Consider the following 25,580-nt stretch of genomic DNA (forward strand, 5'->3'; position numbering starts at 1 on the left):
AGGAACACCAGCTAGACTCTGGGTTGGAAATGGGTGTAAGACTTGATCCTAGGCGCTGCAGTATGGGACACAGGTATCCCCCAGGGAAGCTCAAACTGTGGCGTAAAAACCCCCACAGCTGAAACAAAGAATTTGACACAAAAAGAAAGACCTGCGTGTGAGCATTTGGAAAATACAGAGACGAATATACTCATCCATACAACAGGGTTTGAACTCCAAAAGGACATGGTGTATAAGAATTTAGAAACTACAGAAAAGGATAAAGAAGGAAATAAAACTCACTAGAAGCTTATTTGAGAGTGGGGACATTTACTTTTCTTCTTTTGTACATTATGTGAGTTTCTAAATTTTTAAAAGCAATTTCATATAGTATGCATTAGTATAGTTGTATTAAACTCATATTTAAAGTGTACAATTGGATGAGTTTCCACTTATGTGTAAGTCCCTACTATAATCACATTAAGGAGCATTTTTCCAGAAAGCTTCCTCATGTCCCTTTTTAATCCTTCTCTCTGGGGTTCACTTGTACATCAGAATTTTTGATATAGTCCCAGATATGCTTAAGAGCCCACTTATTTTCCTTTGACCTTCTCTTTCGGTTCTTCTGAAAGAACAATTTTTATTGATCTATCTTCACGTTTACTGATGTTTTACTCTGCTAGCTCCATTACAGTCTTGAGCCATTCAATAAAATTGTAATTTTAGATATTTTATTTTTCCAGTTCTAAAATTTTCATTAGGTTGTTTTTATTTGACAAAAGATTTATTTATTATTTATTTGAAAGACAGAGTTACACAGAGAGAGGGAGAGAGAGAACAGCCGGGGTTGGGCCAGACCAAAGCCAGGAGCCCAGAACTCCATCTGTGTCTCTCACGTGAGTGCGGGGGCCCAAGGACTTGGGATATCTCCTGGTGCTTTCCTAGCACATTAACAGGGAGCTGAATCAGAAGTGAAGCAGCTGGGACTTACACCGGAGCTCATGTGGGATGCCAGCATTGCAGGTGCAGCTTACAGACCTACTGCACCACCGTGCAGGCCCCTCAGTTGCTTTTTCAGTAGTTTCTATTTCTCTGCTGCAATTTCCTATTTTCATTCACTTCTCTCCAGGATCCCACCTCACATTCCAGGAGAGCCCTGCATCCTCTCAGAGGCACCAAAAGCAGAGGAGAAGGCCTCTGGTCCTGGGGTTGCAGCACCTACATGCTCTGCAACCCTGCTCTTGGGCAAAGACACTGGGGTTAGCTGAGCGCCGTCCCACGTGGGATTTTCTTCTTCCTATTTGGTTTCCCCACATAGCCTTCCTGGTTTTGTATGTATTTCAGCATCTTCAAGCAATTGTCTTTGATTTTTGTTGTACTCTGTAGGAGGATCTGTTGTAGGGGGTTACATCTTCCCTGAAGAACTAGAAATCCTTAAGAAGATTTACTTTTGTTTTATAAAACCAACTTTAGATAGAGGAAATAATGCACTGTGTAATGAGCCGGAATTTTATCATTAAGAAAATGGCTATCTGTGGCCATTTAAATACTCTTCGTTTTGGTGGTGAATGTTTGGTCTAGCAGTTAAGACTCCAGTTGAGACACCTGCAGGTGTCTCACTCTCAGATTGGAGTCTCTAGATTTGAGTCCCAGCTCCAACTCCTGATTCTAACTTTCTGCTAATGCAGAACATGGGAGGTAGCAATGACGGCTCAAGTCCTTGCGTCCCTGCTACTCATGTGGGAGAGGCACTGAATCCCCAATTCCTGGAACCAGAGGTTGGAAGATCTCTCTCTGTCTGACTGCCTGTCTCTGTCTCCCAAAGAAATAAATCGTTTTATTAAGGAGATGTTTTGGGTTGAGGATTTGGGGCCTTTCAGAAAGGTTCATTTAAAGGTAATGGCACTAAGTTCGGTCAAAATGACCATCTGGATGTGAGGACCATTTGGTTGCCCTTCCTGCTTCTCAGTTCTGTTCCAGGATTCATTCCTAATGAATTAAATTATTGAGATTTCCCTTTATTGCTTTGTGTGTACAGAATATAAGCAATAAGAATTATATTCTTAAGGGCTTTTAGTAAAAATAGGAGAGATGTTTGAAGCTGTTTCCTAATGACCTGCTAACTGTGTAACAATGGTGTGTGAAGTGTTCCAGTAGAAATCTCTCATTGCCTCCAGTGGCCTTAAAATGTCAGATTCTGCACTCTTTATATTTTAATAATTAATGTTAGTCTAAAACAGAGCAAAGTTTGAATACAATATAATGGAGGATGAGAACAATTGGGTTACTGGATTCTTCTAAAAATGCTTATATTTGGCAAAATACCATCAGCATGTAGCCACATAGTAGATATTTAATACACAGTCGTTATGAAGCAGCTCTGAGAACAATGGAATGATTCTGAGTGCCTCTGGTGGTTACCAGGAATTTCACAGTGACGTGTGCAGTATTTAGTTCACAGATTGCTCCCTCAGAAGACTGAAAGGTTCTAGCAATGAGTTGGCACCAGGAGTCCAACAGGCCTTTTTTGCAGCCTTTCTTCTCCAGGCCCAGGATTCCGGCTTCTGGCCTCCTGGAGTTAATTGCAGCTGCCAAGCTCTCCTGCAGAGGCAGCTGCTTTTATGACCAGAGGAGATAAACAGAGGCTCAATAGGAGATCTATTTCTGGGTGTTGAAAGGGCCTCTGTGCCTCTGGTGGAGGAGGAAAATCATCTAACCTCCCTCATGGGCGGCCTGGATGACTTCTTGGGCTGTCCTGCTCACATTGGCACTTCCTGTACCCAATGTAAGTAGTAAATAGGTGAGAGAGAGAGAGAGAGAGAGAGAGAGAGAGAGAGAGAGAGAGAAAGTGTTCTAAAAACTTTTAAAATATGAGATGATGTCTACCTTGGCGAACCAGATTTCTAATTTGGCAAGCCGATATGTGCCCATTCACCATTGCATTAATGTCCAGGGTAGGAAGCATATTAATCTGGGGTCACAATGATGACCCCGCAGGTGTTGATAATATTGTATGGTTCAAGAAGGATTTATTCGAGGGAAGGGAACAAGGGGTCTCCCTTCACTAGATACTCCTTTGGGCCTCTTGCACGAATAATATCTACAGTATATTTATTCCCATTATGTAGTTGTTAAGGCAACATTTTTAATAAAATTATGAACAAGCTTTCCTGCTGTGGCTTGATTGTATTACATACTACTGGCTACTGGTATGGCATAGTGTGCTGGAAAGTTGGTTCCTCTCATATTCAAAGGAAGGAGACCTGGCTGCAGAGAGTGCAGCACCTGGTTCAGGGCCAAAGCACCATGAGCAGGTAGTTGAACTAGGCTTTCAGATACCCAAGATTCTGTTGTTTCGCCACCCCAGACAACCTTATTTATGTAAGTTTCTGGATTAGGAATGCATGTCAAGAACAAAATCCTTAGTTACAGTAGTAGCATTAAGAAAAAATATTCCCTTTTACAATGATCTTTATTCTTCAAAAGAAACAGCAATAAGCCAATAAATAATACATTTATAAGTCATTTTTCCCTATCATCAGTTGATTTCATAAAAATGTATAGTAGAAGGAGACAAAAATTTGATTCCTGCTCTAGGAAATTGCTTCTCAAATGATTTTCTAATGACGTAGAAACTGCCTCTATTGCTATTGAACAAGTGTGGACTCATTTAAATTTTTTGGCCAGGATCATATCACAACTAGGAAGGTGCTTTAGAGCTCAATGTAATGCAGGTGGACAGGGCTCTGTGAGCTTAGTTGGCTTTCCACTTTAAAGGTGTAACATTGAAAGAAGTCATCACACGTTTTCTAGAAGGAAAACAGGGCTGATATCAAATTGGTTGAATATCTCCTATATTCTAGAACTATATTTTTGGGGGACAGAGGATGTGGAGTGGGTTTTGCAACAACTCTCTGGAGTGTGCTGTGGCCAATCTTATGGTCCCCACAATTGTAAGGGTGTGAGGGTGGCTGCAAGATGTCCTAATGATCCTGGGCATTGGGAGGTCAGGAAAGTGTTCTTTCATCCTTTCAGCTGATTTCCAACTATGAAGATACCGTTCTAGTTGATGTGGTATGACATAGCAGGCATTTTGAACTCAAAACCATTCCCCACATGCTAAATTGATTTTATAGATGAGGAATTCGAGGTACAGGGAAGTTAAAAGTATCTTATTCTGAATCCCTGAGCTAAAAAGTAGAGATTAAACTTTATGGGTTTAGTTTCTATGGTCTACGCTCCTTCTATCATACTTGGTACATAAAATATATAAAATTGTGTGTGTGTGTGTGTGTGTGCGTGAAAGAAAGAGAGAGAGAAAGAGAGAGATTTGAGACTTAACATTAAAAATTACATTGGTCATATATTTGAAGTTAGAATTTAAGTGCACATATTGAACTCACTCTGGTAATCCACTGGGGTGGTCTCCACCCCCAGCAGGAGGCAGCAGGATGTCCTCTTGTTGCTCTTTAATGTTGTTCTTTCCTTGTGTGTTCCGAAGTGCATGCACACAGACAGGAAATCAAAGACTGCCTGAAGAAATCTTGTGTCTGAAAACAATAGTATCTTGTGTTGAAAGATGTTACTGCAACAAAGAAACTAAGGAAGCAGGGAGCCTTCCTTCTTTCCCATCCTTTCCTTCCTCCCTCTCCCCGCTCTGCTATCACTTCCTTTTTTCGTTCAGTTTTTATTTCTTTTCCCTTTGTAGAGCACATGTTTGGGGGCAGTTAGGACTAATCGTCCCTGCCTTGGAGGAACAGGCAGATTTCAAAAGGAAACTGTGAAAAGTGCTGCTGAGGGTGAATGATGAGTTGCATATCCACTTGGAACCCCAGAATGTGGCTTTATTTGGAAATGAGTTAAAATCTGTACTCCTTTACTGGATTGCCATAACAAAGCAAGAACCTCTGATTGGAAGGCTTAAGCAGTAGCAAGTTTTTCTTCTCAGTTCTGGAGGTAGAAGTTCAAAATAAAGGTGTTGGCAGGTTTGATTTCTTCTGAAGCCTCGCTCTTTGGCTTGAATAAACTTAGCCATCTTCTCTCTCTATCTTTATTTTTTTTATTTTTTATTTTTTATTTATTTATTTTTTTTTTGACAGGCAGAGTGGACAGTGAGAGAGAGAGAGACAGAGAGAAAGGTCTTCCTTTGCCGTTGGTTCACCCTCCAATGGCTGCCGCGGCCAGCGCGATGCGGCCAGCGCACCGCGCTGATCCGATGGCAGGAGCCAGGAGCCAGGTGCTTTTCCTGGTCTCCCATGGGGTGCAGGGCCCAAGCACCTGGGCCATCCTCCACTGCACTCCCTGGCCACAGCAGAGGGCTGGCCTGGAAGAGGGGCAACCGGGACAGAATCCGGCGCCCCGACCGGGACTAGAACCCGGTGTGCCGGCGCCGCTAGGCGGAGGATTAGCCTAGTGAGCCGCGGCGCCGGCCCTCTCTCTATCTTTACCATAGTCTCTCCTCTATGTGTTTCTGTGTCTCTTCTTACGATGATACTGGTTGTACTGCATCAGGGCCTACTCATATTATCTTATATTACCTTAGTCACCACTTTAAAAATCTTACCTTCAAATATAGTTGCAGTCTAAGGGAATTGCGATTTCAAAACATGAAATTGGGGCGCCCACAAAGGGATCATGTTGGAGGAAGTTGAATCCTAAATCTGGTGACTGAACGAAGTGAAGATTTCACGCTGAGGGATGCCGAGGCTGGCATGAAGCCGGGAGATGGGCATGGAGCCAGTTTTCCTTCAGAGCCTCCAGAAGGAACCGATCCTGTGAGCCCTTTGTTTGCAGACTTCAGCCCTCGAGAACTGAGAGGAAAAAACATTCCTTTGTTCTCAACCATCCAGGTTGTGGTACTTAGTCATGGCAGCCCTAAAAAGCCAATATAGGTGCATTGTTCCGGAATGATTTGCTGAGTGGTTGACCGGCAAGGTGGTGGTGATGTGCACTGGGTGGCACCACAGGAAGGCATCCTGCAGGAGACTGTGCTGGCACTGAGGGTGGCAGAGAAGTGGGAGTTAGGAGGAGCCGGAGGCAGAGGATCACCTTATGCAGAAGTAGAGTGGCTTAACAGGGCCTTTTTCGGTTGGAGAAATGTTAGAACTGAATAGTTTACATTAACTTTAAAAAACATTGCTCAGATCTGAATTTAAGAACTGGGCAAGAATTTAAGCATTGTAGTTTCACTACTTCATTTCAGATTAAGATCTAAGAAGTTATATGGACTACCCAATATCACAGAGCATATGAGTGAAAGAATTCAAGGTAGGAATCCATTTGTTCTAAACTTTACATAGTATTCTCTCCACTAGACTGAGGTTGGAACCTGACTTCCAAAATGCACATGTTGGATATTTCTTATCACACAGGAAGCGCGCAAAGCATAATTAACTAAATAAGTAATACTGAGTGAATTTCAATGAACGAATGAATGTAGAGAGAAAGTAACAGCTGGCATCGTACATGTGCATTCGGATATGCTGCCTGATTCGTTTATGGTAACAACAACTCTGTATGCGCTATTATTCCTTAATTCCCAACATCCTTTATAAATTGCAGATGATAAAATACAGATTTTGGCAACTTGACGGCAACTCCCTGGTGAATAAGAGGAAGAACTCTGGGAAGCCTTCTAAAGCACTGGGCTCTCGAACCTGGGTTTAGCTCCTTACAGATTACGGAGCCGGGGCAAATTCTTTAGTCTCTGGCGAAGCTGCTGAATAATGCAACAGTATCATTCTGATGGGCCACAACAGATCAGGAAACCTTGAGGTAGTGGAAAGAAACTTGCCTTTAGGTTTAAATCACTGTGGGTTTGCAACTCTGTGCTAAATTCACTTTCTTCAGGCATACAATAGCAATGAGGAGGATTCCTTGAGAAACTGACAGTCCTCTGGGCTTTGACTTATTAACCTTACTAACCTTACTAACTCAAGTTCCCTCCTTTCCTCCCAACCCCAACCCTCTCTCACCCTCTCACCCTCTCCGGTCTTGCCCGCCTCCTTTTCTCTTTCTTTTCTTTTTCCTTTCTCACTTCTCTTCGACCTCCTCTCACCTTTCCTTTCCAGCTATGGTTTTTTTTTTTTTTTTTTTTTTTTTTTTTGTGAGATATAGAAAATTTATCAGCCAGAGTCCTGAAGAGAACTAACCTGTGGAAGACATAATTAGGATATTTCAGGTAACTGCTTTCTAACCTCTCCATAAAATTAATTCAATTAAAAATTCACTTCCTCAATTAAAAACAGAAAACTCTGTTTAAGCATGCAGGCAGTGAAGACCCACTCCGGGAGGCTTGCAGAACAGACCTGGCCTCATGGGCTCTGCTGCGGGTCCAGGGTCAATGGCAGAGGCAAGGTGAGGGAGGTGGTGAGTGAAGCCTGCCTACAGGGCACGCCCTGCCCCGCGTGGTGTCCCCTTTCTGCATTAGGACTCAAGGCAATTGTGACCTGGCCACCAACTGCCCCATGCTCCAGGCAGCTGGTGGCTCAGAGCCAGGTTTGCTGGGGGCCAAGAACTGAATCCCAGAAGTCCATAAAAATATTGTGATCCTAAAGGGCAGGCGTTGCAGCCCAGCAGGTTTTGCCACTGCGTGGCATGCTCACATCACATATTGGAATGCTGCTTCCAGCCCAGCTACTCTGCTTCTGAGCCATCTCAATGCTAATGCATCCTGGTGACAATCAGACGGTGGCTCAGGTACTTGGGCCCCTGATACCCACATGGGAGACCCAGATGGAAATCTGGGCACTTGGCTTCTGCCTGGTCCAGCCCAGGCTGTGGTGAGTGTTTGGGGAAATAAACCCATGAGTGAACCCCACGCCTCTCACTTTACTCTTTCTTCCAAGTAGAAGAAAATAAATATTTATTTGTAAATAAATATCTACAAATATTTTTATCATGAGCAAATAACCATAACTATTTTTCCTAGACCAATAATTAAGGCTCCCCCACCCCAAAATGTGAGTAGGATCCTGCAGTGGCCAGAGGAGCTTACTTCAGTGCCTCCACTTTGACTTTCTGCATCTACCATGATTGAGATTTGCCCTTTCCCTTCCAAGAACCCACAGTGAAATGTGTGCCCTTCTCCAGGTGCTTGATGGTTATTTGTTGAATGAATACAGAGGAACAGAATGGCTGTGACCAAAGAAATTATTTGCTTTTGCTCTGGAACATGGGGTGGGTGTCAGTTGTATGACATGAGGCTAGAACCATTGTTCAGTTTGTAACTGTCCTCTGGCCTTTCTTCTGTCTCTTGCTCATTTGTTATTTCACCACTGGTGAACTCCAAGTTGTTTTTATTTCACCTTTCTGATTTTTTTTAAAGCAAATCATCTTTCTTGCTTCTACCACTACAATGATTCTGTCAATAAACTGGCCTGAAGTACAACCAGTAGGGAGTACCCACCTGGGTATGTGCCATCTGACACAATGGATCTTCCAAGCCAGCAGAGTTGAAGGACTGTAGCCACTGGACTAGCTGTTCCTAGTTTCACAGGAGCAATACATATACAATGGGCTTTACGTGCACCTGTCGGAGAGCCAGCTGCTGAGGGCCCCAGATTGCCTAATCTGGCCATGGTCTGGGATGGGCAGGCCATTGAGACCTGGGATTCTTAATTACATCGATGTCATCTTCCTTATATAATAATGCTCTAGATAAATGTAGAACTACTTTATTGGGTGGTGAAGATATTCCAATGCATGAGTAAGCCCTGTTGTTTCTATCCTTAAATCCAACAACTTCTTCCTGTTCCTACTGCCAATATCCTGCTCTAAGTCCTCATGAGATCTAGCCTTGACTATTGGGGTGTGCGGGGGTGGGGGGGCTCCAATCGAAAAGGAAACAAAGTTGCGAAGCCTTCGCTTGACAAGGCCGCTAAGCTTTTGCTTGAGTTTGCCGCACTTCCGCATCCCAGTGACTCAGCGTTTCCAACAATCCAAGATGGCCCCCGGGGGAGGTACCTAGCCTGAGAGGAGACTTCCGTATTCGTGAACAGTATGAGTTCTTGGCTGTGATTGGCCCTTGAGGGCGTGCCCAGCTCGTGTCCTGCCTTACCTTTCAGCTGGTTGGCTCAGTTCCCTTGTGCCTTGGACAGCCCCCTTTCTGTGTCTATAAAAGCTCTTCCCCTCCCAATAAAGTCGAGAACCCGGCTGCGCCCTGGGCGTTGACTGATCTCTCAGCTCTGGTGTGGTTCCTTTGCCACCGACACTCATCATCCCGCTCGGCCTCTGAGCTCCCCAGGCTGGCCCTGAGCACCTCTATCAGACCTGCTGCCCCGTGATGAACAGCAGGGGTGGCCCTCCCTAGTCTCCTGCTTCTGCTCAGGCCTTGCCTCAGTCTCACTACAGCCGCCAAACTGATCCTGTTTGGAGCTAGGGATGGGCTCCTCTGCCTACAACCTCCACTGGACTTCTCATCTCACTCAAACTGAGTGCAAATGTCATTACAACTGTCACCCAGCTTTTGCCACTTGGTGTCCGCACCTCTGTCTGTGCTACGTTCCCCTCTTTCTAGTCCAACCTCTTTGAAGTCTTGCCTCTGGGCCCTTGCATCTGCTGTGTTCTCTGCTAGAATGCTCTCTCTCAGCTCATCAACAGTCACCTCACTTCTCCCGGGTTTCACTCACACTTCACCATCTCAGCAGCCCACACCATTTTACCCTCACGACCCATCTCTTTCCTGCTGTGGTTTTCTCCTTTCTTTTCTATAATTTACATACTTGGCTCATTTGTCTGTTTTCCTCCAGTAAAACACAAGCTCCATGAAGGGAGGCATTTTCTGCCCCTTAGTCACTTATGTATCACCAGGACTTAAAACAGTGTTTGGTACGTGGTAGGTAGTAACAATAGATGTGCTAAAAAAGACAGCAAGCATGCCTCAGCCAGTCAATTGCTACAGCTAGGAGATTGGGGAAGCCTCGTGACTGTTTGTGGCTGCATCAGTGATACTATGCCCGCTCTGGGAAGTACAAACTTGTGAGGCCGATGAGAAGAGGAAATCAGCTCTTGGCTCACATAACCAAATGCTTGTGAGAAAGAGGCACAGTGGGGTCCCAGGATGACGGAGATCCTGGAGGATGCTGCCAAGGTTGTTGCAGATCCATCTCAGCATCTGCCAGGAACTTCATTCAAATACAAACTACTGTCTCACAGTTGTGGAGGCAAGAATGCCAACATCAAGGTGCTGGCAGTCATACTCTGACAGGAGTCGGGGAAGGTTTTCTTGCCTCTTCTAGCTTCTGGTGTTTGCTGGTAGTTTGTGGCATCTCTTGGCTTGCAGGTGCATCAGTCCTGTCACGTGGCCATCTCTTCTAGAAGCTCCCATTTCACAGTTACATCATTAAAGGGAGACAGGGAGAGACGTTTTATAATCTCACATTCAAAAACCCTCGAGAAGGGTTGCATTGGCTTAACTTGGTTCAATGAACTTCTCTCAACTAATTGGCTTCCCTAACGGGGTGAGGTTTAAGAGAAGATGGCAGCTCCTAAATCCACAAATGGTTGGGTGGGTGAAACAGAATTCCTAAGAGAATAAAACAATAGATGTTAAGTAACAAGATAATGGAGTCTTGCAGGAAACTTTTACAATTAGCCAATGTGCTAAGCCAGAAATGGACATGTCAACATTACCCATTAAAGTAATTTGCCTTCCGGAATGCTTCCTATCACATCTCTGACAGAAGGTCAAATACACAAGGTGATGCCAGGCTAGCACTCTCCAGTACCTGTGACTGACCTCATGAGCCTTCTGCGTTGGTCAACCAGTTCAGAATGAAGCACAATCACTGACAATAATAAGGGGTAACATTTATTGAAAGCTTTTTGAGAGCTAGGTACTATTTTAAGTGCTTAAATATGTATTAAAGCTTAGTTACTCCTCACAACTATCCTTGGAGGCATATCCTGTTCACTATAAAAGTGAAAACTGAGGGGCCAGTGCAGTGGGTTAACGCCCTGGCCTGAAGCGTTGGCATCCCATGTGGGCGCCGGTTCTAGTCCCGGCTGCTCCTCTTCCGATCCAGCTCTCTGCTGTGGCCTGGGAAAGCAGTAGAAGATGGCCCAAGTCCTTGGGCCCCTGCACCTGTGTGGGAGACCTGGAAGAAGCTACTGGCTCCTGGCTTCAGATCAGCGCAGCTCTGGCTGTTGTGGCCATCTGGGGGGTGAACCAGCTGATGGAAGACTTCTCTCTCTCTCTCCCTCTGACTCTCCTCTCTCTGTGTAACTCTGACTTTCAAATAAATAAATCTTAAAAAAAGAGAGAAAACTGAATCACGGGACATTTAAGTAACTTAGCCAAGTTTACACACCCTGGAAGAGGCAGACTTGGAGTCTGAGTATGGCAGCCTGATGACAGAGCTGTGTTCTTACCTTCCTCACAAATCCACCTCAGTTGGATCTTAGAGTCAAAACCTGGCTTAGCTGAAGCTGCATTCCTAGTAATCTAATCATTTAACTTTATTTATTTATTATTTTTTTTGACAGGCAGAGTGGACAGTGAGAGAGAGAGAGACAGAGAGAAAGGTCTTCCTTTTTCCATTGGTTCACCCTCCAATGGCCACTGTGGCTGGCACACTGTGCTGATCCGAAGCCAGAAGCCAGGTGCTTCTCCTGGTCCCCCATGTGGGTGCAGGGCCCAAGGGCTTGGGCCATCCTCCACTGCACTCCCGTGCCACAGCAGAGAGCTGGACTGAAGGAGGAGCAACCGGGACAGAATCTGGCGCCCCGACTGGGACTAGCACCTCATTTAACTTTTAATAGCACACTCCTAATAGTGTATTGTTGAAATGAAAATTTAATGGAAAAATATGCAGAATATTAGGTGAGGGTGAGGAAGAATCGCCATATGAAGGTAGCCATTGCCAACTGTCCAACTGTCAATAGATTATTTTAGCCACATGAAAGACATTTTAAAAAAGTTGAATGCCAGTGCACACAACTGGCTCAAAATGAAGGCTATATAATTTGCATAACACTGTTAGATGCCAGGAAGACATTCAGTCTACTCAACAGTGGGAAAGGCACTGGAACCTGAATGCCTGAAGAACCAAGACTCATGGTTCCAGGCTCATGTTTATGTTGGAGCACATCATGCCAAATATTAGTGGTGAAATGTGTAAGTTAAATACATCTCTCATGTAGTGTGTGTGTGTGTGTGTGTGTTGGCAGCTATAATAAAGAGTGTCACCATTTTTTATTTAGATATAAGAGCTTGGGACTTGGAAATCTATGACTGCTTATTACAATGGAAGGACATAAATGTAAATGGATTTAAAGGAAATTTGGAGAACAGAAATCTGGCTATATCTTTGGCCAATTTTGGCCAGGATTAAAAGATTGGATGGCATTTTTAACCTGTCAAATTGGTAATTTTTTAAAAAATATTAAGTAGTTTTGGTGAGGATTAAATGTAACAAATATTCTTGTTAAATGCTTATGTGAGTATACACTGGCATCAAGTTTGTGTTCTTTAATATGAGGCAGTATGTACCTCCTAATTATTCTAGCCTCTGATCCTGTAAATCCATTACTGACAGTTTATCCCAAGAGCTATGTCCCAAGAATGTTTACTGCAGTCAGCTAACAGCAAGAAACTACCAATAGCTAAAATACAAACCATTCGAAAACTTATGTATTATGTTTCCAAAGTATTTTAATGACTCAAGAATGATTTTACAGTAAGGTAGATATCATATTAAAGTCATATGTTTCTCTTCATCTGGGATCACTAGTGGTTTTATTTTCTGAATTTTCCAACTTAACATTTTTTGCTCCACTAACATTTCAAATAGAGGTATGAAGTACATTCATGGTAAGTTTACAAGTGCAGCACAAAAATTTATATGTGTTACACCCTGGGGAATATTTTTATTATCTCAGAAAATTTCCTCATTATTTTCCCAGTCAATAATCTTCACTGCATAAAGTAGCTACTGCTTTTACGTCTTTCACTCTGATTAGTTCTGTTTTTTATTATCATTATAAATAGTATACTACAATACATACTCTGTGTGTCTGGCTTCATTATATCAACATGATGTCTAGGATAGTCAACCATATTTCTGCATGGGCTGCTCTTCAATTTTTCTTTTTAGATTTATTTATTTGCAAGAGTTACAAAGGAGAGAGAGAGAGAGAGAAAGAGAGAGAGAGAGAGAAATATGAATCTTCCATCCACTAGTTCACTCCCCAAAAGGCTGCAATAATGGGTTGGGAGAGGCTAAAGCCAGAAGCCAGGAGCTTCTTCTGGGTCTCCCATATGGGAGCAGGAGCCTAAGCACTTGGGCCATTTTCTGCTGCTTTCCCAGGTGCGTTAGCAGGGAGCTGAATCAGAAGTGGAGCAGCTGGGTCTTGAACCCATGCCCACATGGGATGCCAGTGTCAAGGCAGCAGCTTTACCCACCATGCCACAATGCTGGGCCCAAGCTCTGTAATTTTTTATATCCAATTATTTTTCCATTCTTATTGCTCTGCACTATTCTATTGTATGAATACATCACTATATATTTAACCATTTTACTGCTACAGAAATTCTTGCACACATCCTTTGGTCAACAAAGGTCCTTTTTCCCCATCCTGGAGGTAGACTAGGAAAATAATTGCTAGGTTGCAGAGCAGGCATATACTTGACTTCAGTGGTTTCTATGTTTCCTACACTAGCCCAGCACCCTTTGTCCAGAGAGTAACCACTACCCTAAGCCAATTTCTCACTTCCACACTATTTGATCTTCATCACAGTCTATGAAGAACGTTTGGGCCGATCTTCATCAAGCTGTGCGCTTCTGCACAAGCATGCCACAGCAACACAGCAGTCTCTCTTCCTTAAAGCACACCCATGAATTTCTGTTCATTCTTGCTTCTCCACTTCTAACTCCCGTGCAGAAATACTCTAATAATGCCATGTTTACTTATGCACTGTAGTTTTCGTACTGTCAAATTTTATCCTTTACTTTCTTTAACTTTAAAATCTATTGGAACAAAAGACAAGAGTCTTCTCTTTTGAAAATTTTATTAGGCATTGCTAGATGATGTTGCATGATGTATTGCACACATCATGTGGTAAACAGTACTCCACAGTAATCCATACAACAGCTCATACAGTGATAATCAAAGTAGTTTGATTCCCATTATAGTTTTCATCCAAGTAGAGTGAATGTCTTTATATTCTTCCATGAGATCTGATCTCATAATAAAATTACCCTCCCATTATAAAGTAACCAACCAAAAAAAAAGGCCCAACTACAACCAAAAGGTCATAGGGACATTACTGAAAGTCCGTAATTAGACTCCAAAATATCACAAGATATTCATTTTTAAAAAAACTTGTCCCTAAAATTTGTGTGATATGAAACTTGGGTTGCTTTAACCACCAGCAGCAAGCGAGACTGTACTTACTAAGAGAGAGCAGTACACTAACACATATCCACTGAAAATTACTGAGGTAATAGATTTTTAAATTTCACCACTTAAAAAAATCTTTAAATTTCCAGGTCCTGTCCAGCAGGACCTATCTGTTGGCAGGAAGATTCTTTTCCTTTTTTTTTTTCTTTGTCAAATATTTACACATATTTGCATATACAACCTGTGTCTTTTATCTTTTCTATGCACATGGTTTATTTTAATGATTCATCATACATTCATCAGGAAAAGTATATACTATGGTACATAAAGAACACAAGAAAACCAGCATTTTGTATAAAGTAAAACAAAGGCACAGACCCAGAAGAGCAAAATAATATATTACACAAAATGGCTTGATGTCCATGAAGTCCACTGTGAATGAAGAACAACATGTCAATAGTGAACACCATGGTCTCCAGCATTTGGATAGGAGTACACTACTGATGAAATGTTGCCAAAGATAAGTTGCAGAGAATCAGTCAGATTTCTCTAGTACCATATACTCACTCTTATTGTTAATGCTTTCAGTAAATTTGTCCTAATTGGAGCCACAGTCAGTCATTCCAACTCCTGTTTGACAATCAGCATTCTTGTATGTGCATCGTTTTAAAACACATTCCAACTTCAATGGCTTTAATTTCTGTTGTTTAATATCCATTTTTGTACTTTGGCTTAAAAATGAATTTGAGGAAAATACATCGGCTAGTCTGCTGTTCTAAAGATTGTACAGTCGATTAAGGTAGCAAATACAGCCTATATACATACCTAAAGATATACTGTCTCACTAGCAGTTTAAATAGAGGGACCAAAAAACACTCACAAAAAATATATATGGCTCTTTAGATAAGAAATAAAGTCAAGTGAAAAAAATAAGGCACTAATAACATATAACTGTTATATACTCATCACACAAAGCACCATATGGAAAGTTAAAGGGAATACAAATTAGTGCTATCGGGAAATGGCAACCAACCCACTTTCCCTGGCTTTTATTCACCAGTTTCTTCCATTCTTTTCAGTAAATTAGTAACAAACACTCAAGTGGTGAGGAAATTATATACTATGTTCAAAGCACAATTCGTGGCACCAACAGCAAGAAATAATTTGGAAATAAGAAGCTGATTGCTCTAACAATGTAAGAAATTAAATGGTCTTTTAAATACTCTATTTTCCAACATTTTCATTTTCATTTCAGCATATTTTGTTTTCCTCTTTTTCTTTTCACAGATTTCTGCATAAGAATATTAACATTGTTTTTTATTTCTACCTGCCTCTTTCTTACAATATATTAAAAATGGTTTCTTCCAAATAGTTTTCTCAATATCAAAGTTAACTGTATTACCACAGAAATTCAGAAAAAGTTGAAAAACAAAATTACATAAGTATCTTCTGATATCAGTGAAAAATCAAAGAAATATTTCAATTGAGCTCATTTTAAACATGAAAAGTATTATGATGCACATTACTTGGAAAAAGGTTACAAATTTTATAGAAAACTAAAAATATACAATATAGTGGAATGGACAGGATTTGATATAAACTGTTAGTGAAAGTTATTAACTCTAAAATTAAGAAATTTCTTCCCATTTGCTATTATTGAGAATATATTGTATATGGGCCATATTTTCCTTAAATAGACAAAAATTGTTCTTTAGAACTGCAATTTCTGAACATACAATAACAGATTAAACATCTGCTTTTCACCATCTTATACTCCAGAAAAAGAGAATATTAATAATTTAATTGTCCCACAGTTTTGCAATACAAATATATTTGTTTCACTAAAATGTCTTATAATCAATTGTGTTTGAAGTAGAAACAAAAGTACAAATTCTCATGGTGACTTAATAATGTGTTAATATAACTTAATAACATTTTAATGCCACTGAGTTTGTGTTCCTTCTACCAAAAATTATTTGTCATCTTTTAGAATTTACTATTTATTATTATGTCGACAATTACTTTCATAAGCAACAAGGTTATCCATTAACTTTCATATTAAAATGTGCAGCATTGTCCTTGTTAAGGTGATGGTATTATTATATACATGCATATGTATTTTCCACATATATGCAAATCAATTACTGTTCCTAGGTTTCATATGAAATATAAAGTTGGTCTACCCTTTTTTTTAATATCATCCACAGAATTTTAATTGTGATGAAAATGATAATATAATAAAAACTATTAAGGGGTGCCCATATGAAACTTTTTAAAAAAGTAGGCCTTTGGTAAAAGGGTTTGTAGTGATCTGATAAAAAAATGTCATGGTACTTTATCTAGAATTTTTTTATAAAGAAATATAAAGCATGGTAATGTTCTATAGACTGAAAAAATTTAGATATTTGTATCAAATATTCAGGTACTATTTGCTTGAAAGAAACAAGAAAAACATTTTGATAAAAGAGGCAGTATTATGATTGAAAATGTCATCTTTAAGAATTTGAATTGTTGAGAATATTTCTTTTGATGGGGCATGAGGTGAACACATAATAAGTTTACAAAGAACCAACAACAGACAACACAGCTTGCCAGCTACAAGGGAGGATCTGAAATGATATTATTTCAGTAATTTCTGAGGCCCTACAATAGCCTAGTTTGACTTCCTTGGACTACACCTTTACTAAATATATCTTGAGTGTGGCTTATATCTAAATAATATCAATGAGAGTTGAACATTTGCAAAGAACAAATGGTTTCTCTAGGATAGTGCTAATAGTTACATTCAATATGATCTATCTTAGATTATGAAAAAGTTTAATAATGTTCTCAGCTATGAACCCATGGTTGAATCTTATATACAAATGTCACACTATGGAAATCCACTTGCAAGTCCAAGCTATAGAACTTTTTGCTCAAAGGCCCTAAATCATAGCCATAACCCATTATGGGTGAAAAATGAATAACCTGGCGTCAGGCTGTGTGAATGTCTACACACACTTTGTGTTCAACTCATGTGCAAACACAATACTGATCTTATGATATTCATAACACAACTTCTGATGCTTGATTTTAGAGTATTATTAGTCCTTCTAATCCAAAAAACATGTTCTCATTCATTTGACATGCTTTTTGACAGAGAACAAGGCAGTATTCTCCAACAGGTATCAAGAAGAGATCAAATTATTCCAGGAACTCCTGATGCATTTCAATTTACAGATAAAATAAACCAAGGTAAATAAGTCAATTTTATACTCATTACCAGGGCTAAACTGTGGAGTCCTTTCAGTGCTGAATTTCATTTCACTGGAGTCAAAGGAGCACACGGTGGGGCAATTTATCCACAGTTGGCCAAGATGGGAAGGGGACTGTAGAGGCAAAAAAGGCATGACAATTGGGAAATCTAAGAGAAAATATGAACTTGATGTTGAAGTATGAAGGTATCCCTTTTTAAGCAAGGAAGACAGTAATTTAATATTAATGGAACAAAGTGAGAAAAATGTGGCATGGAACTGAAAAACAGGCAGCATTTTCTGAGTTACTGTGTGTAATCTAAGTGATGCAGTGTTAAATAAACTTAATGAAGTGTCCAAAAAAAAAATGAAGTGTCCAAAAAAAAAAATGAAGTGCCCCCCCCCAAAAAAAAAAAAAAAAGAAAAGAAAAGGAAGGAGTGGCAATGTTGCATGTATTTAAAAAAATAATTTATTGCTTTTTAAGTCCATATTGTCCATCAAAACAGTCATTTATTCAGCAAAAATATGGTTTATAGTATGCATAATTACATGCTTCCAAAGTGGACAATGTGTCTAGGGTTCTGTAAGGTATGTGATATATTAAGGCTCCAGTTCATTCTCTAGATAGACAAGTATGATAGTCTCACACTACTGTGGCTCTCTGTTTCTTGGATTTGTAATAGTCAAAGTTCTAATCTTACAACAGTGGTATAAAATAGAAGTTCCACACAATACTTGGCTTTGAAATAAATTAGTTTTACTCTGAAAAACCACAGTTACCAAGGAGTGCCTACTACATTTCTTTCTTAAAAGTTTCTATCATCGGTTTATATCTCAAAGGTAACATTTCCTAATCTTAAATACTCCCCAAATTTTGGAACTCTGAGTTTCCAGACCATATTTCAATACCTCTATAAAATTATTTCAGTTTTATCAAAGTAAGCATGTGGATACATATATAAAATATAATTGTATACCATTTTAGGAGGAAAATGTCAGAATTAAATCGTAATCATTTGAAAAACAAAGCTTTCTCAAACTGGTCACTGGTGGTAGTTTTGACTTTCATGTCTCTACTGAGGGGACCTGTTTTAAAGAATTAATGAACTATGCAATAGAAATTAACTGAATATTTTAAACAAACATTCCAACCAGGTTATTATGTAACATTTTTAAAGTATTAGTTGCTATTTTTGAGCTTCTTTTCACCAATTTCCAGGATTATCATAATCTCAGAAACATTTTTTTCAGGTATGTTTTATGTTTTTAAAATTTTTAGCTACTGATTACCCCTAAATTTAGAGATGACATGCGGTCATATGCTGCTTAACAAAAGGGTATGTTCTAAGTAAAGTGGCATTGGGCAATTCAGTCGTTGTGTGACTTCAGAGTATACCTACAGAAACCTACATTGTACCGCCTACCAATCCCATGCACCTGGGCCATATGGTACAGCTATTATCACATATGCGGTCAGGCATCGATGGAAGTCATTAAGTGGTGCATCACTGTATTCTGTATTTGCTAACACTGTTCTCTCTCCACTGAAGTCCATATAGATGTCCATTGCTTTAACTCTTGTTAAATCACTTGGATGGCACAAGTATTTTAAAGTGCATTATGGAACTTTAAGGCTGTATGTTAACATATTAATATCAAACAATAAAGCTAACCACAGGAAAAACTACTTTCAAAAACTGGTTTTAGTCACAAATGTGGAAGAATGAGCATACACTTCAATGTGAAGACTCACATTAAGGCATATATGCATCTTGCTTACAAAATTAAAATTTAAGATGGCTTTTGGTATTAATTTTCTTTTTTTGTACTTTAAAAAATTATCCCAACTGATGTTATTTAGGTTACTAACTTGTTTATAATTAAAAATTTTAATAGGCAGCATGTTTCGGCAGATACACTCTGAATTAACAAAGGTCAGGGAATCGTGCTGATGCTCTGCACCTGCCAGACCTCCTGTCTCTTTTTGTGAGAGGATTAGTTAGAACAGCAGAGGTTTAAAGAAAAATGAAATGGGGAGGGGAACCAGGGTCTGGAAGAAACAACCACAGTGTGTAGAATACGGGCCATCCATTTGGGTGGAAGGATTGAAAAGTACAGGCGTCCTGGGGCCATGGGACCCAAGAGATGGTGAGTGCTACACAACAAGGCATTTCCTGACAGGTTCCATTGAATCTTGATGCCATAGTAGAGAATGCACAATTAAAGATATCATGTTGCAACCTGACTGGTGTTTAATTATATTTGATTGTTTCCTGTCTGTTCTACTCTTAAGATACAATAGCACCTATCAGAAAATCAGTGTGGTGGCTTACAAGACGTTGCTTGCATGAAAAGGTTTGAGACCTCTCCTCTTACTGCACACACTGAAATCCCCAGGGAACTGCTGGGATTCAGAATAAAATGAACGTTTCGTGCCATTCCACCAAAACTTACAGGATCTAATTTATCTTTTTATGGCTTATTTTTGGGGTTTATATTTGCCAACCATTGCTCTTACTTTTCACAATGGCATAACATGTGGAGTAACATGCATGAACATGGATAGTGTTTTCAAAAATGTGACAAGCATCATCAACTTGGCTAGAGTTTGTCATTTAAAAACTTCAAGTTTTAAAAATAGGCCATCTCCAAATCCAAATCAATTCATCTTTCTCACATTATCTGAAATATCCTATCACATTTTATTTTTATTGGAAAAAGGATTAATTTCCTCTTATAAAAGTTTTGGCAAGGTACTCATTTGGCTAATAAAGCATGCAGGAAATTATCCTTCCAAATATACTTTCCTTCAAAAATTATGCACTCCTATACAATCTTTCATTTTCTCCAAAAAGAGGTTCTCAAACACCTTATTTCTATGATCTAATTTCCTGGAAATGCATTACAAATTTTATTACACATATCTTCTAAAAACCAAATTTAAAAACTTACGGAAGTGTTTATGCAAGGTGATAAAAACTTATGCAAAAGGGACTTCACTAATGCCTGGTTACTGATAGAGCAGTTAAAATGACCTTGATGTCCATTCAACAGGGGACGGTGTAAGTATAGCCCCACAATGGATTATGTAGTAATTTACAAAAGAATGAGGTAAATTTATTTAAACTTTTATGAAAAGTATCTACCAAATGAAGAAGTCACAGCACAGTAAGAATATTATTATTCTATTTGTATAAAACTAACACACACATTGATACATATGCACACACACTTAATTGTATATTTGCAGAAAGTGGAAGAACATATACCAAAACCTTAATAGTGGCTACCCCCCAAAAAATTAGGGGTAAACAGATAAATTTGTATTTAATAATTGTATATTGTTTTATTTTTAAAGGAATATATATTAAATTTACAATAAAAACATATAAAAATGAGAAGCCTTGGATAGAAAGATATTTATGTTATGTGCACACTTCTTTTCCTAAAATAGTTCTTAGAATTTATCCCAAAAGTTACTACTGTTGTTATATCTTCAAAGTTGGCACTGACATATAAATACTTCTTTTCATTTTATTCTGTTTTTAAGATCCTGATAAAGCTAAGTAAAAAAAATTCACTAATAATTAAGTTACCAGCAGAGAAAGGCCAAATATAGCAATCTTATAGGAGAAAAATGCATACATTAATTTAAAAAAATCTATGCATAGAAAAATGAAAATCTTGTGTAACACAGTGCACACTTCTCAAGCACTGGTGAATAGTCTTCACTGATAACAGACATTGCTGTAACTGGGATAGTGGAAAGTTTTCCAAATTATATAAAAATACTTCTAAAAGATAAGTTATTCAAAGAAAGGAATAAAAATCCCTGAGTAAGCCAAAGACAACAGATATAAAAACCTAAGAAACTAGATGATCTAAGACCAGAGAGTATATTACTCTGCCAGCTGGCATATATGTATATGGCAAATGTACGCATATGTATGATACATATGTGTAGATATATATCATACACGCAGATATCTGCTAGATTTATAAGTCATCCTATTCACACATTGCCAAACTAATGCCTAAGTTCAGGAAAGGTGAATTTGCAAAAATGAAGCACTTTTATGGCAGAAATACATGAATTTAAGCTAGAAATTCTCATTCGTTAAGCTTTAATACTGGAGTACCTCAGACAGACACTCAGGAATACATGGAAGGGAAAACGAAAAGATGGAGCTGTGAAACAAGAACATCACATCTTCTCATCTTGCATTCTGCTTCCTGCTACCCCAGGACTGCCAGGGATGCCACACTCTCTTCTATCTGAAACATGCAAGCAGCCCAGAAGCTGTAGTGGAGCTATTTTGTGTTATTCAGAAATACGAACTGAGTGGCTTCAGCCATCACTATCATGTACTCTTTAGGTCAAACAAAAGTGATAAAATGTCCTTATGCTCTGGAGTCAACAAAGACAAACTATCCATGTTAATGCATGTTTTGTTACCTTATCTATTTGGAGTCAGACAAGGTTGATGACAAATGAGTGCTATATTTATGGCTCACAGCTAATTTTAAGAATTTGGAAATGACTGGACACTGAGGCTTCTTCACTCTGCTGGTGAACATTTGTGATGAAAACAATAGAATATCATGGTTTAGTAGATACTTGTCCTTTCTTATTTTTAAAGAATTCTCAGGTTAGAAGAAAATTCCTGAAATATTTTCTGCACTTTTTTCTTTTCCAAAAGCTGTTTCTATTGTAGATACATCTATGAAGTTTTGTTTTCAAATTACCCCTCCATAAGAAGATAGAGTTTATGCATTTGAGCAGTCAACCTAAGACAAATCCTTCAAAAATGTTTGTTTTTATGAAAAACTTTGGGACAAATAAAAAGAAAGAGAGACTAAGGGAAAAGGTGGAGTATTAAATAATGTAAAACCTTAACTTCCAGCACAATTCTCTGTAATTACAAGTTGGTTAACATATTAGCAGAGAAGGGATTTGTTTAAAGGCTTAAGCAGTTCTCTCTATACAACAAACTTGTTCTTTGTATTAAAGAAACCTGTGTGGAATAATTTATCCATAAAGTGAATCACATATGTCAAAATATAGGAAAAGAGTCAGCATTTGGGTCTGGAGAATTTCCTAAAAGCATCCTATTTTGTCAGTTTACAAAGCTTCATATTCCTTGAGGGGAACATCGACAAGTTTGTGTGTGTGTGTGTGTGTGTGTGTGTGTGTGTGACAGAGACAGCAAGACATAGAAAGGGTCAACATCAGGATAGCCTGTTGTCTACATTGACTTTAATTCAATACATTACCAAAGTATGCCCACAAAGGAACCGTCATCTTTAAATAGGTCTACGAAAATGTGGAAAAATAGTGTAGAGGCAGGGAAATAGATAAATACAGGGTTACTGGGTCTAGTTTTAATCTATATTAATATATACACATATTCACACCCCTACACATATACACTTCAGTAACTCAGGATTCTTCTCATTAATTTAGTTTCATTAGTTCCCTTTAGGGCATTGAGATTTTCAGCAATGACGGCATCTGAAGGATAAAAGAATTATACTGCTTGGGCCACAGATGACAACAGGTGCATTCGGTGAGCTTTTATCTTCCGAAAGTGGCAGAATGCTTCTTGGTACAGATAGGACTTGAGCTGTTCACACCAAGTCTGGAGGGTGGCCTGGAGGGAGGTGCAGGGGTCAAAGACAGTCTGCGGCAATGCTCAGGAGAGGCGTGCTCAGAACAATTCTGAGGATAACTGGTTCTCAAGTAAAATACTTTCTTCCAAGGACTACAAAAGTCAGAGTTATGACACAGATGTTTATAGTTTATGAAAGTGACTGTGAAAAGCAGCAATTTGTTTAGGGAAACAACAGGATACCATGTTGGGAGCGCACCATAGCTAGAGGCATTGTGGCCTGCAGGGAACCATGGGAGACCAAGATGGCAGGAGGCTGCTGTCAGTGTTTTTCAGGCTGTGATGCACAGATGGCCGTACCACTCTGTCAAGCTCCTACTTGGACCTCCTGAGCCAGGGAAGCATCTGCCCTTCACCAGTGCATACCTGTCCGTGACCGTTTTCTCTGTTTTTTACAAAGGCAATAGATAGGAAATACAAATAAACCTAGGAATTAAAAAAAAAAAAAAGAAAATGTTATGCTGAATTAGGAGCATGGACAGTTAGGGATTTCTATTTAAAATTTTTCATTTTTACTGAATTGCAAACTATTTATAAATCATTATTATTTAGGAATATGTAAACACGGAGAAGAGAGGTAATTATGCTATGAAATATATTTATTTCTAAAAGATTTCATTCTTCATCATTTCCTTTAGGTTTCTCCCCATTTTATCACCCCCTCAGTCCTAACAGATTACATATGGAATAATGCTTTCTATCAAAATCTCAGGCATTAGGTTTAAATGCTCTTTATTCTCCATACTCATGCCATTTGGACACGGATGGCTGCACTTAGTGTCAGGCACAGGCCGTAGAGCCCAATGTCGGGTTTCACTTGCAGTTCTCCCACTTAAGACATCTTTCTGAGCCTTAATTCCTCTACCATAAAGCAAAGATAATAAAATCTACTTCGCAAAGTTCTCACTCCCTGACAGAACTTAAAATGTCAAACATTTTATAATCCATTCTGTTTTACACATGCATTACTAGCTAAACAGAAACGTGCATATAAAAATCACTCTTCTAGCAAAAAAAAATGCCACATTCTATCTACTATATGGAGCAGTCATCAAAGCAGTGCTTATCTATGGCATTTAATTTAAAATGCTCTAACAGAATGCTTCTCAAAGTGCGGTCACGGGCCCAGCAGCATCTGTACCATCTGAGAAGTGTTTTAGGGATAGGAGGGGCCTTCAAAACGTTCATGGAGGAGAGGCCTTTGGTGCTGCAGTTAAAACCCTGCCTGAGGCCGGCACCGCGGACTAGGCTAATCCTCCGCCTTGCGGTGCCGGCACACCGGGTTCTAGTCCCGGTTGGGGCGCCGGATTCTGTCCCGGTTGCCCCTCTTCCAGGCCAGCTCTCTGCTGTGGCCAGGGAGTGCAGTGGAGGATGGCCCAAGTGCTTGGGCCCTGCACCCCATGGGAGACCAGGATAAGTATCAGGCTCCTGCCATCGGATCAGCGCGGTGTGCCGGCCGCATTGTGCCAGCTGCAGCGGCCATTGGAAGGTGAACCAACGGCAAAGGAAGACCTTTCTCTCTGTCTCTCTCTCTCACTGTCCACTCTGCCTGTCAAAACAAACAAACAAACAAACAAAAAAACAAAAACAAAAACAACCCTGCCTGGGATGCCCATGTCCCGCCGTGGAGTGCCTCAGTTCCAGGTACAGATGCACCTCCGATTCCAGCATTCTGCTAATGTCATGCTGGGAGGTAGCAGGCCATGGCTCAAGTACTTGGATCCCTGCCACCCTTGTAGGAGACCAGGACTGAGTTCCTGGCTCCCAGCTTCAGCTTCGCACTGCTCCAGCTGTTGCAGGCATCTGGAGAGTGAACCACCTCAGGGAAATCTGTCTCAGCCTTTTGAATTGAAAAAATCAAAACAAATTAAACATGAAAGTTAGTGAAAAATACTCATTTATGAAAAAAAATGCATGGCTTTCAAAATGTATTTTGTTCTAAAATAAATTCATAATGTCATCCTCCACAAACTTTTTGAAGCACTGTCATACAAATTCATGGCTTTGCCCCTACACTGAGTCAGAAACTCAACCAGGAACCAGCCAATCTGTGTTTTAACCAGCTTGACAAGATATTCTAAACATGGTGAGTCTAAGAACTACTATAAAACATGTATGTTAGTACAGTTATATGAATACAAGTACACACATAGGATTTTAAATTTTTAAAATTTCATTTTTAAATTTTAATTAATTTTTAACAGATTCAATATGATTTAAACACACAAGTCTAAGAACATAATGATATTCCCTCCTTCTCCCTCCTTTTTCCTAGCTTTTTTTTTTTTTAGTTTTGAGGTAACATTTTATATTTATATTACAGGAAAAAGGCTTAATATTTCACTGAATAAGAAGTTT

At 39.6% G+C, this 25,580-nt stretch overlaps 1 protein-coding gene across 3 annotated transcripts in view; it reads right to left on the bottom strand.

Moving 5' to 3' along the window:
* Positions 1–13,970: 13,970 nt before the first annotated feature.
* RNF217 (ring finger protein 217) overlaps positions 13,971–25,580 on the bottom strand; it is a 141,322-nt gene continuing 129,712 nt past the window's right edge. For all 3 annotated transcript variants that reach the window (XM_017345347.3, XM_051855357.2, XM_051855355.2), the window contains one exon: positions 13,971–23,648. In XM_017345347.3, coding sequence (XP_017200836.3) covers positions 23,575–23,648 — 74 coding nt within the window. In that variant the 3' untranslated portion in view covers positions 13,971–23,574. The remainder of the gene's footprint in view (positions 23,649–25,580) is intronic.

Source organism: Oryctolagus cuniculus, chromosome 5 (genome assembly GCF_964237555.1).
Source record: "Oryctolagus cuniculus chromosome 5, mOryCun1.1, whole genome shotgun sequence".
NCBI classification, from domain to species: Eukaryota; Metazoa; Chordata; class Mammalia; order Lagomorpha; family Leporidae; genus Oryctolagus; species Oryctolagus cuniculus.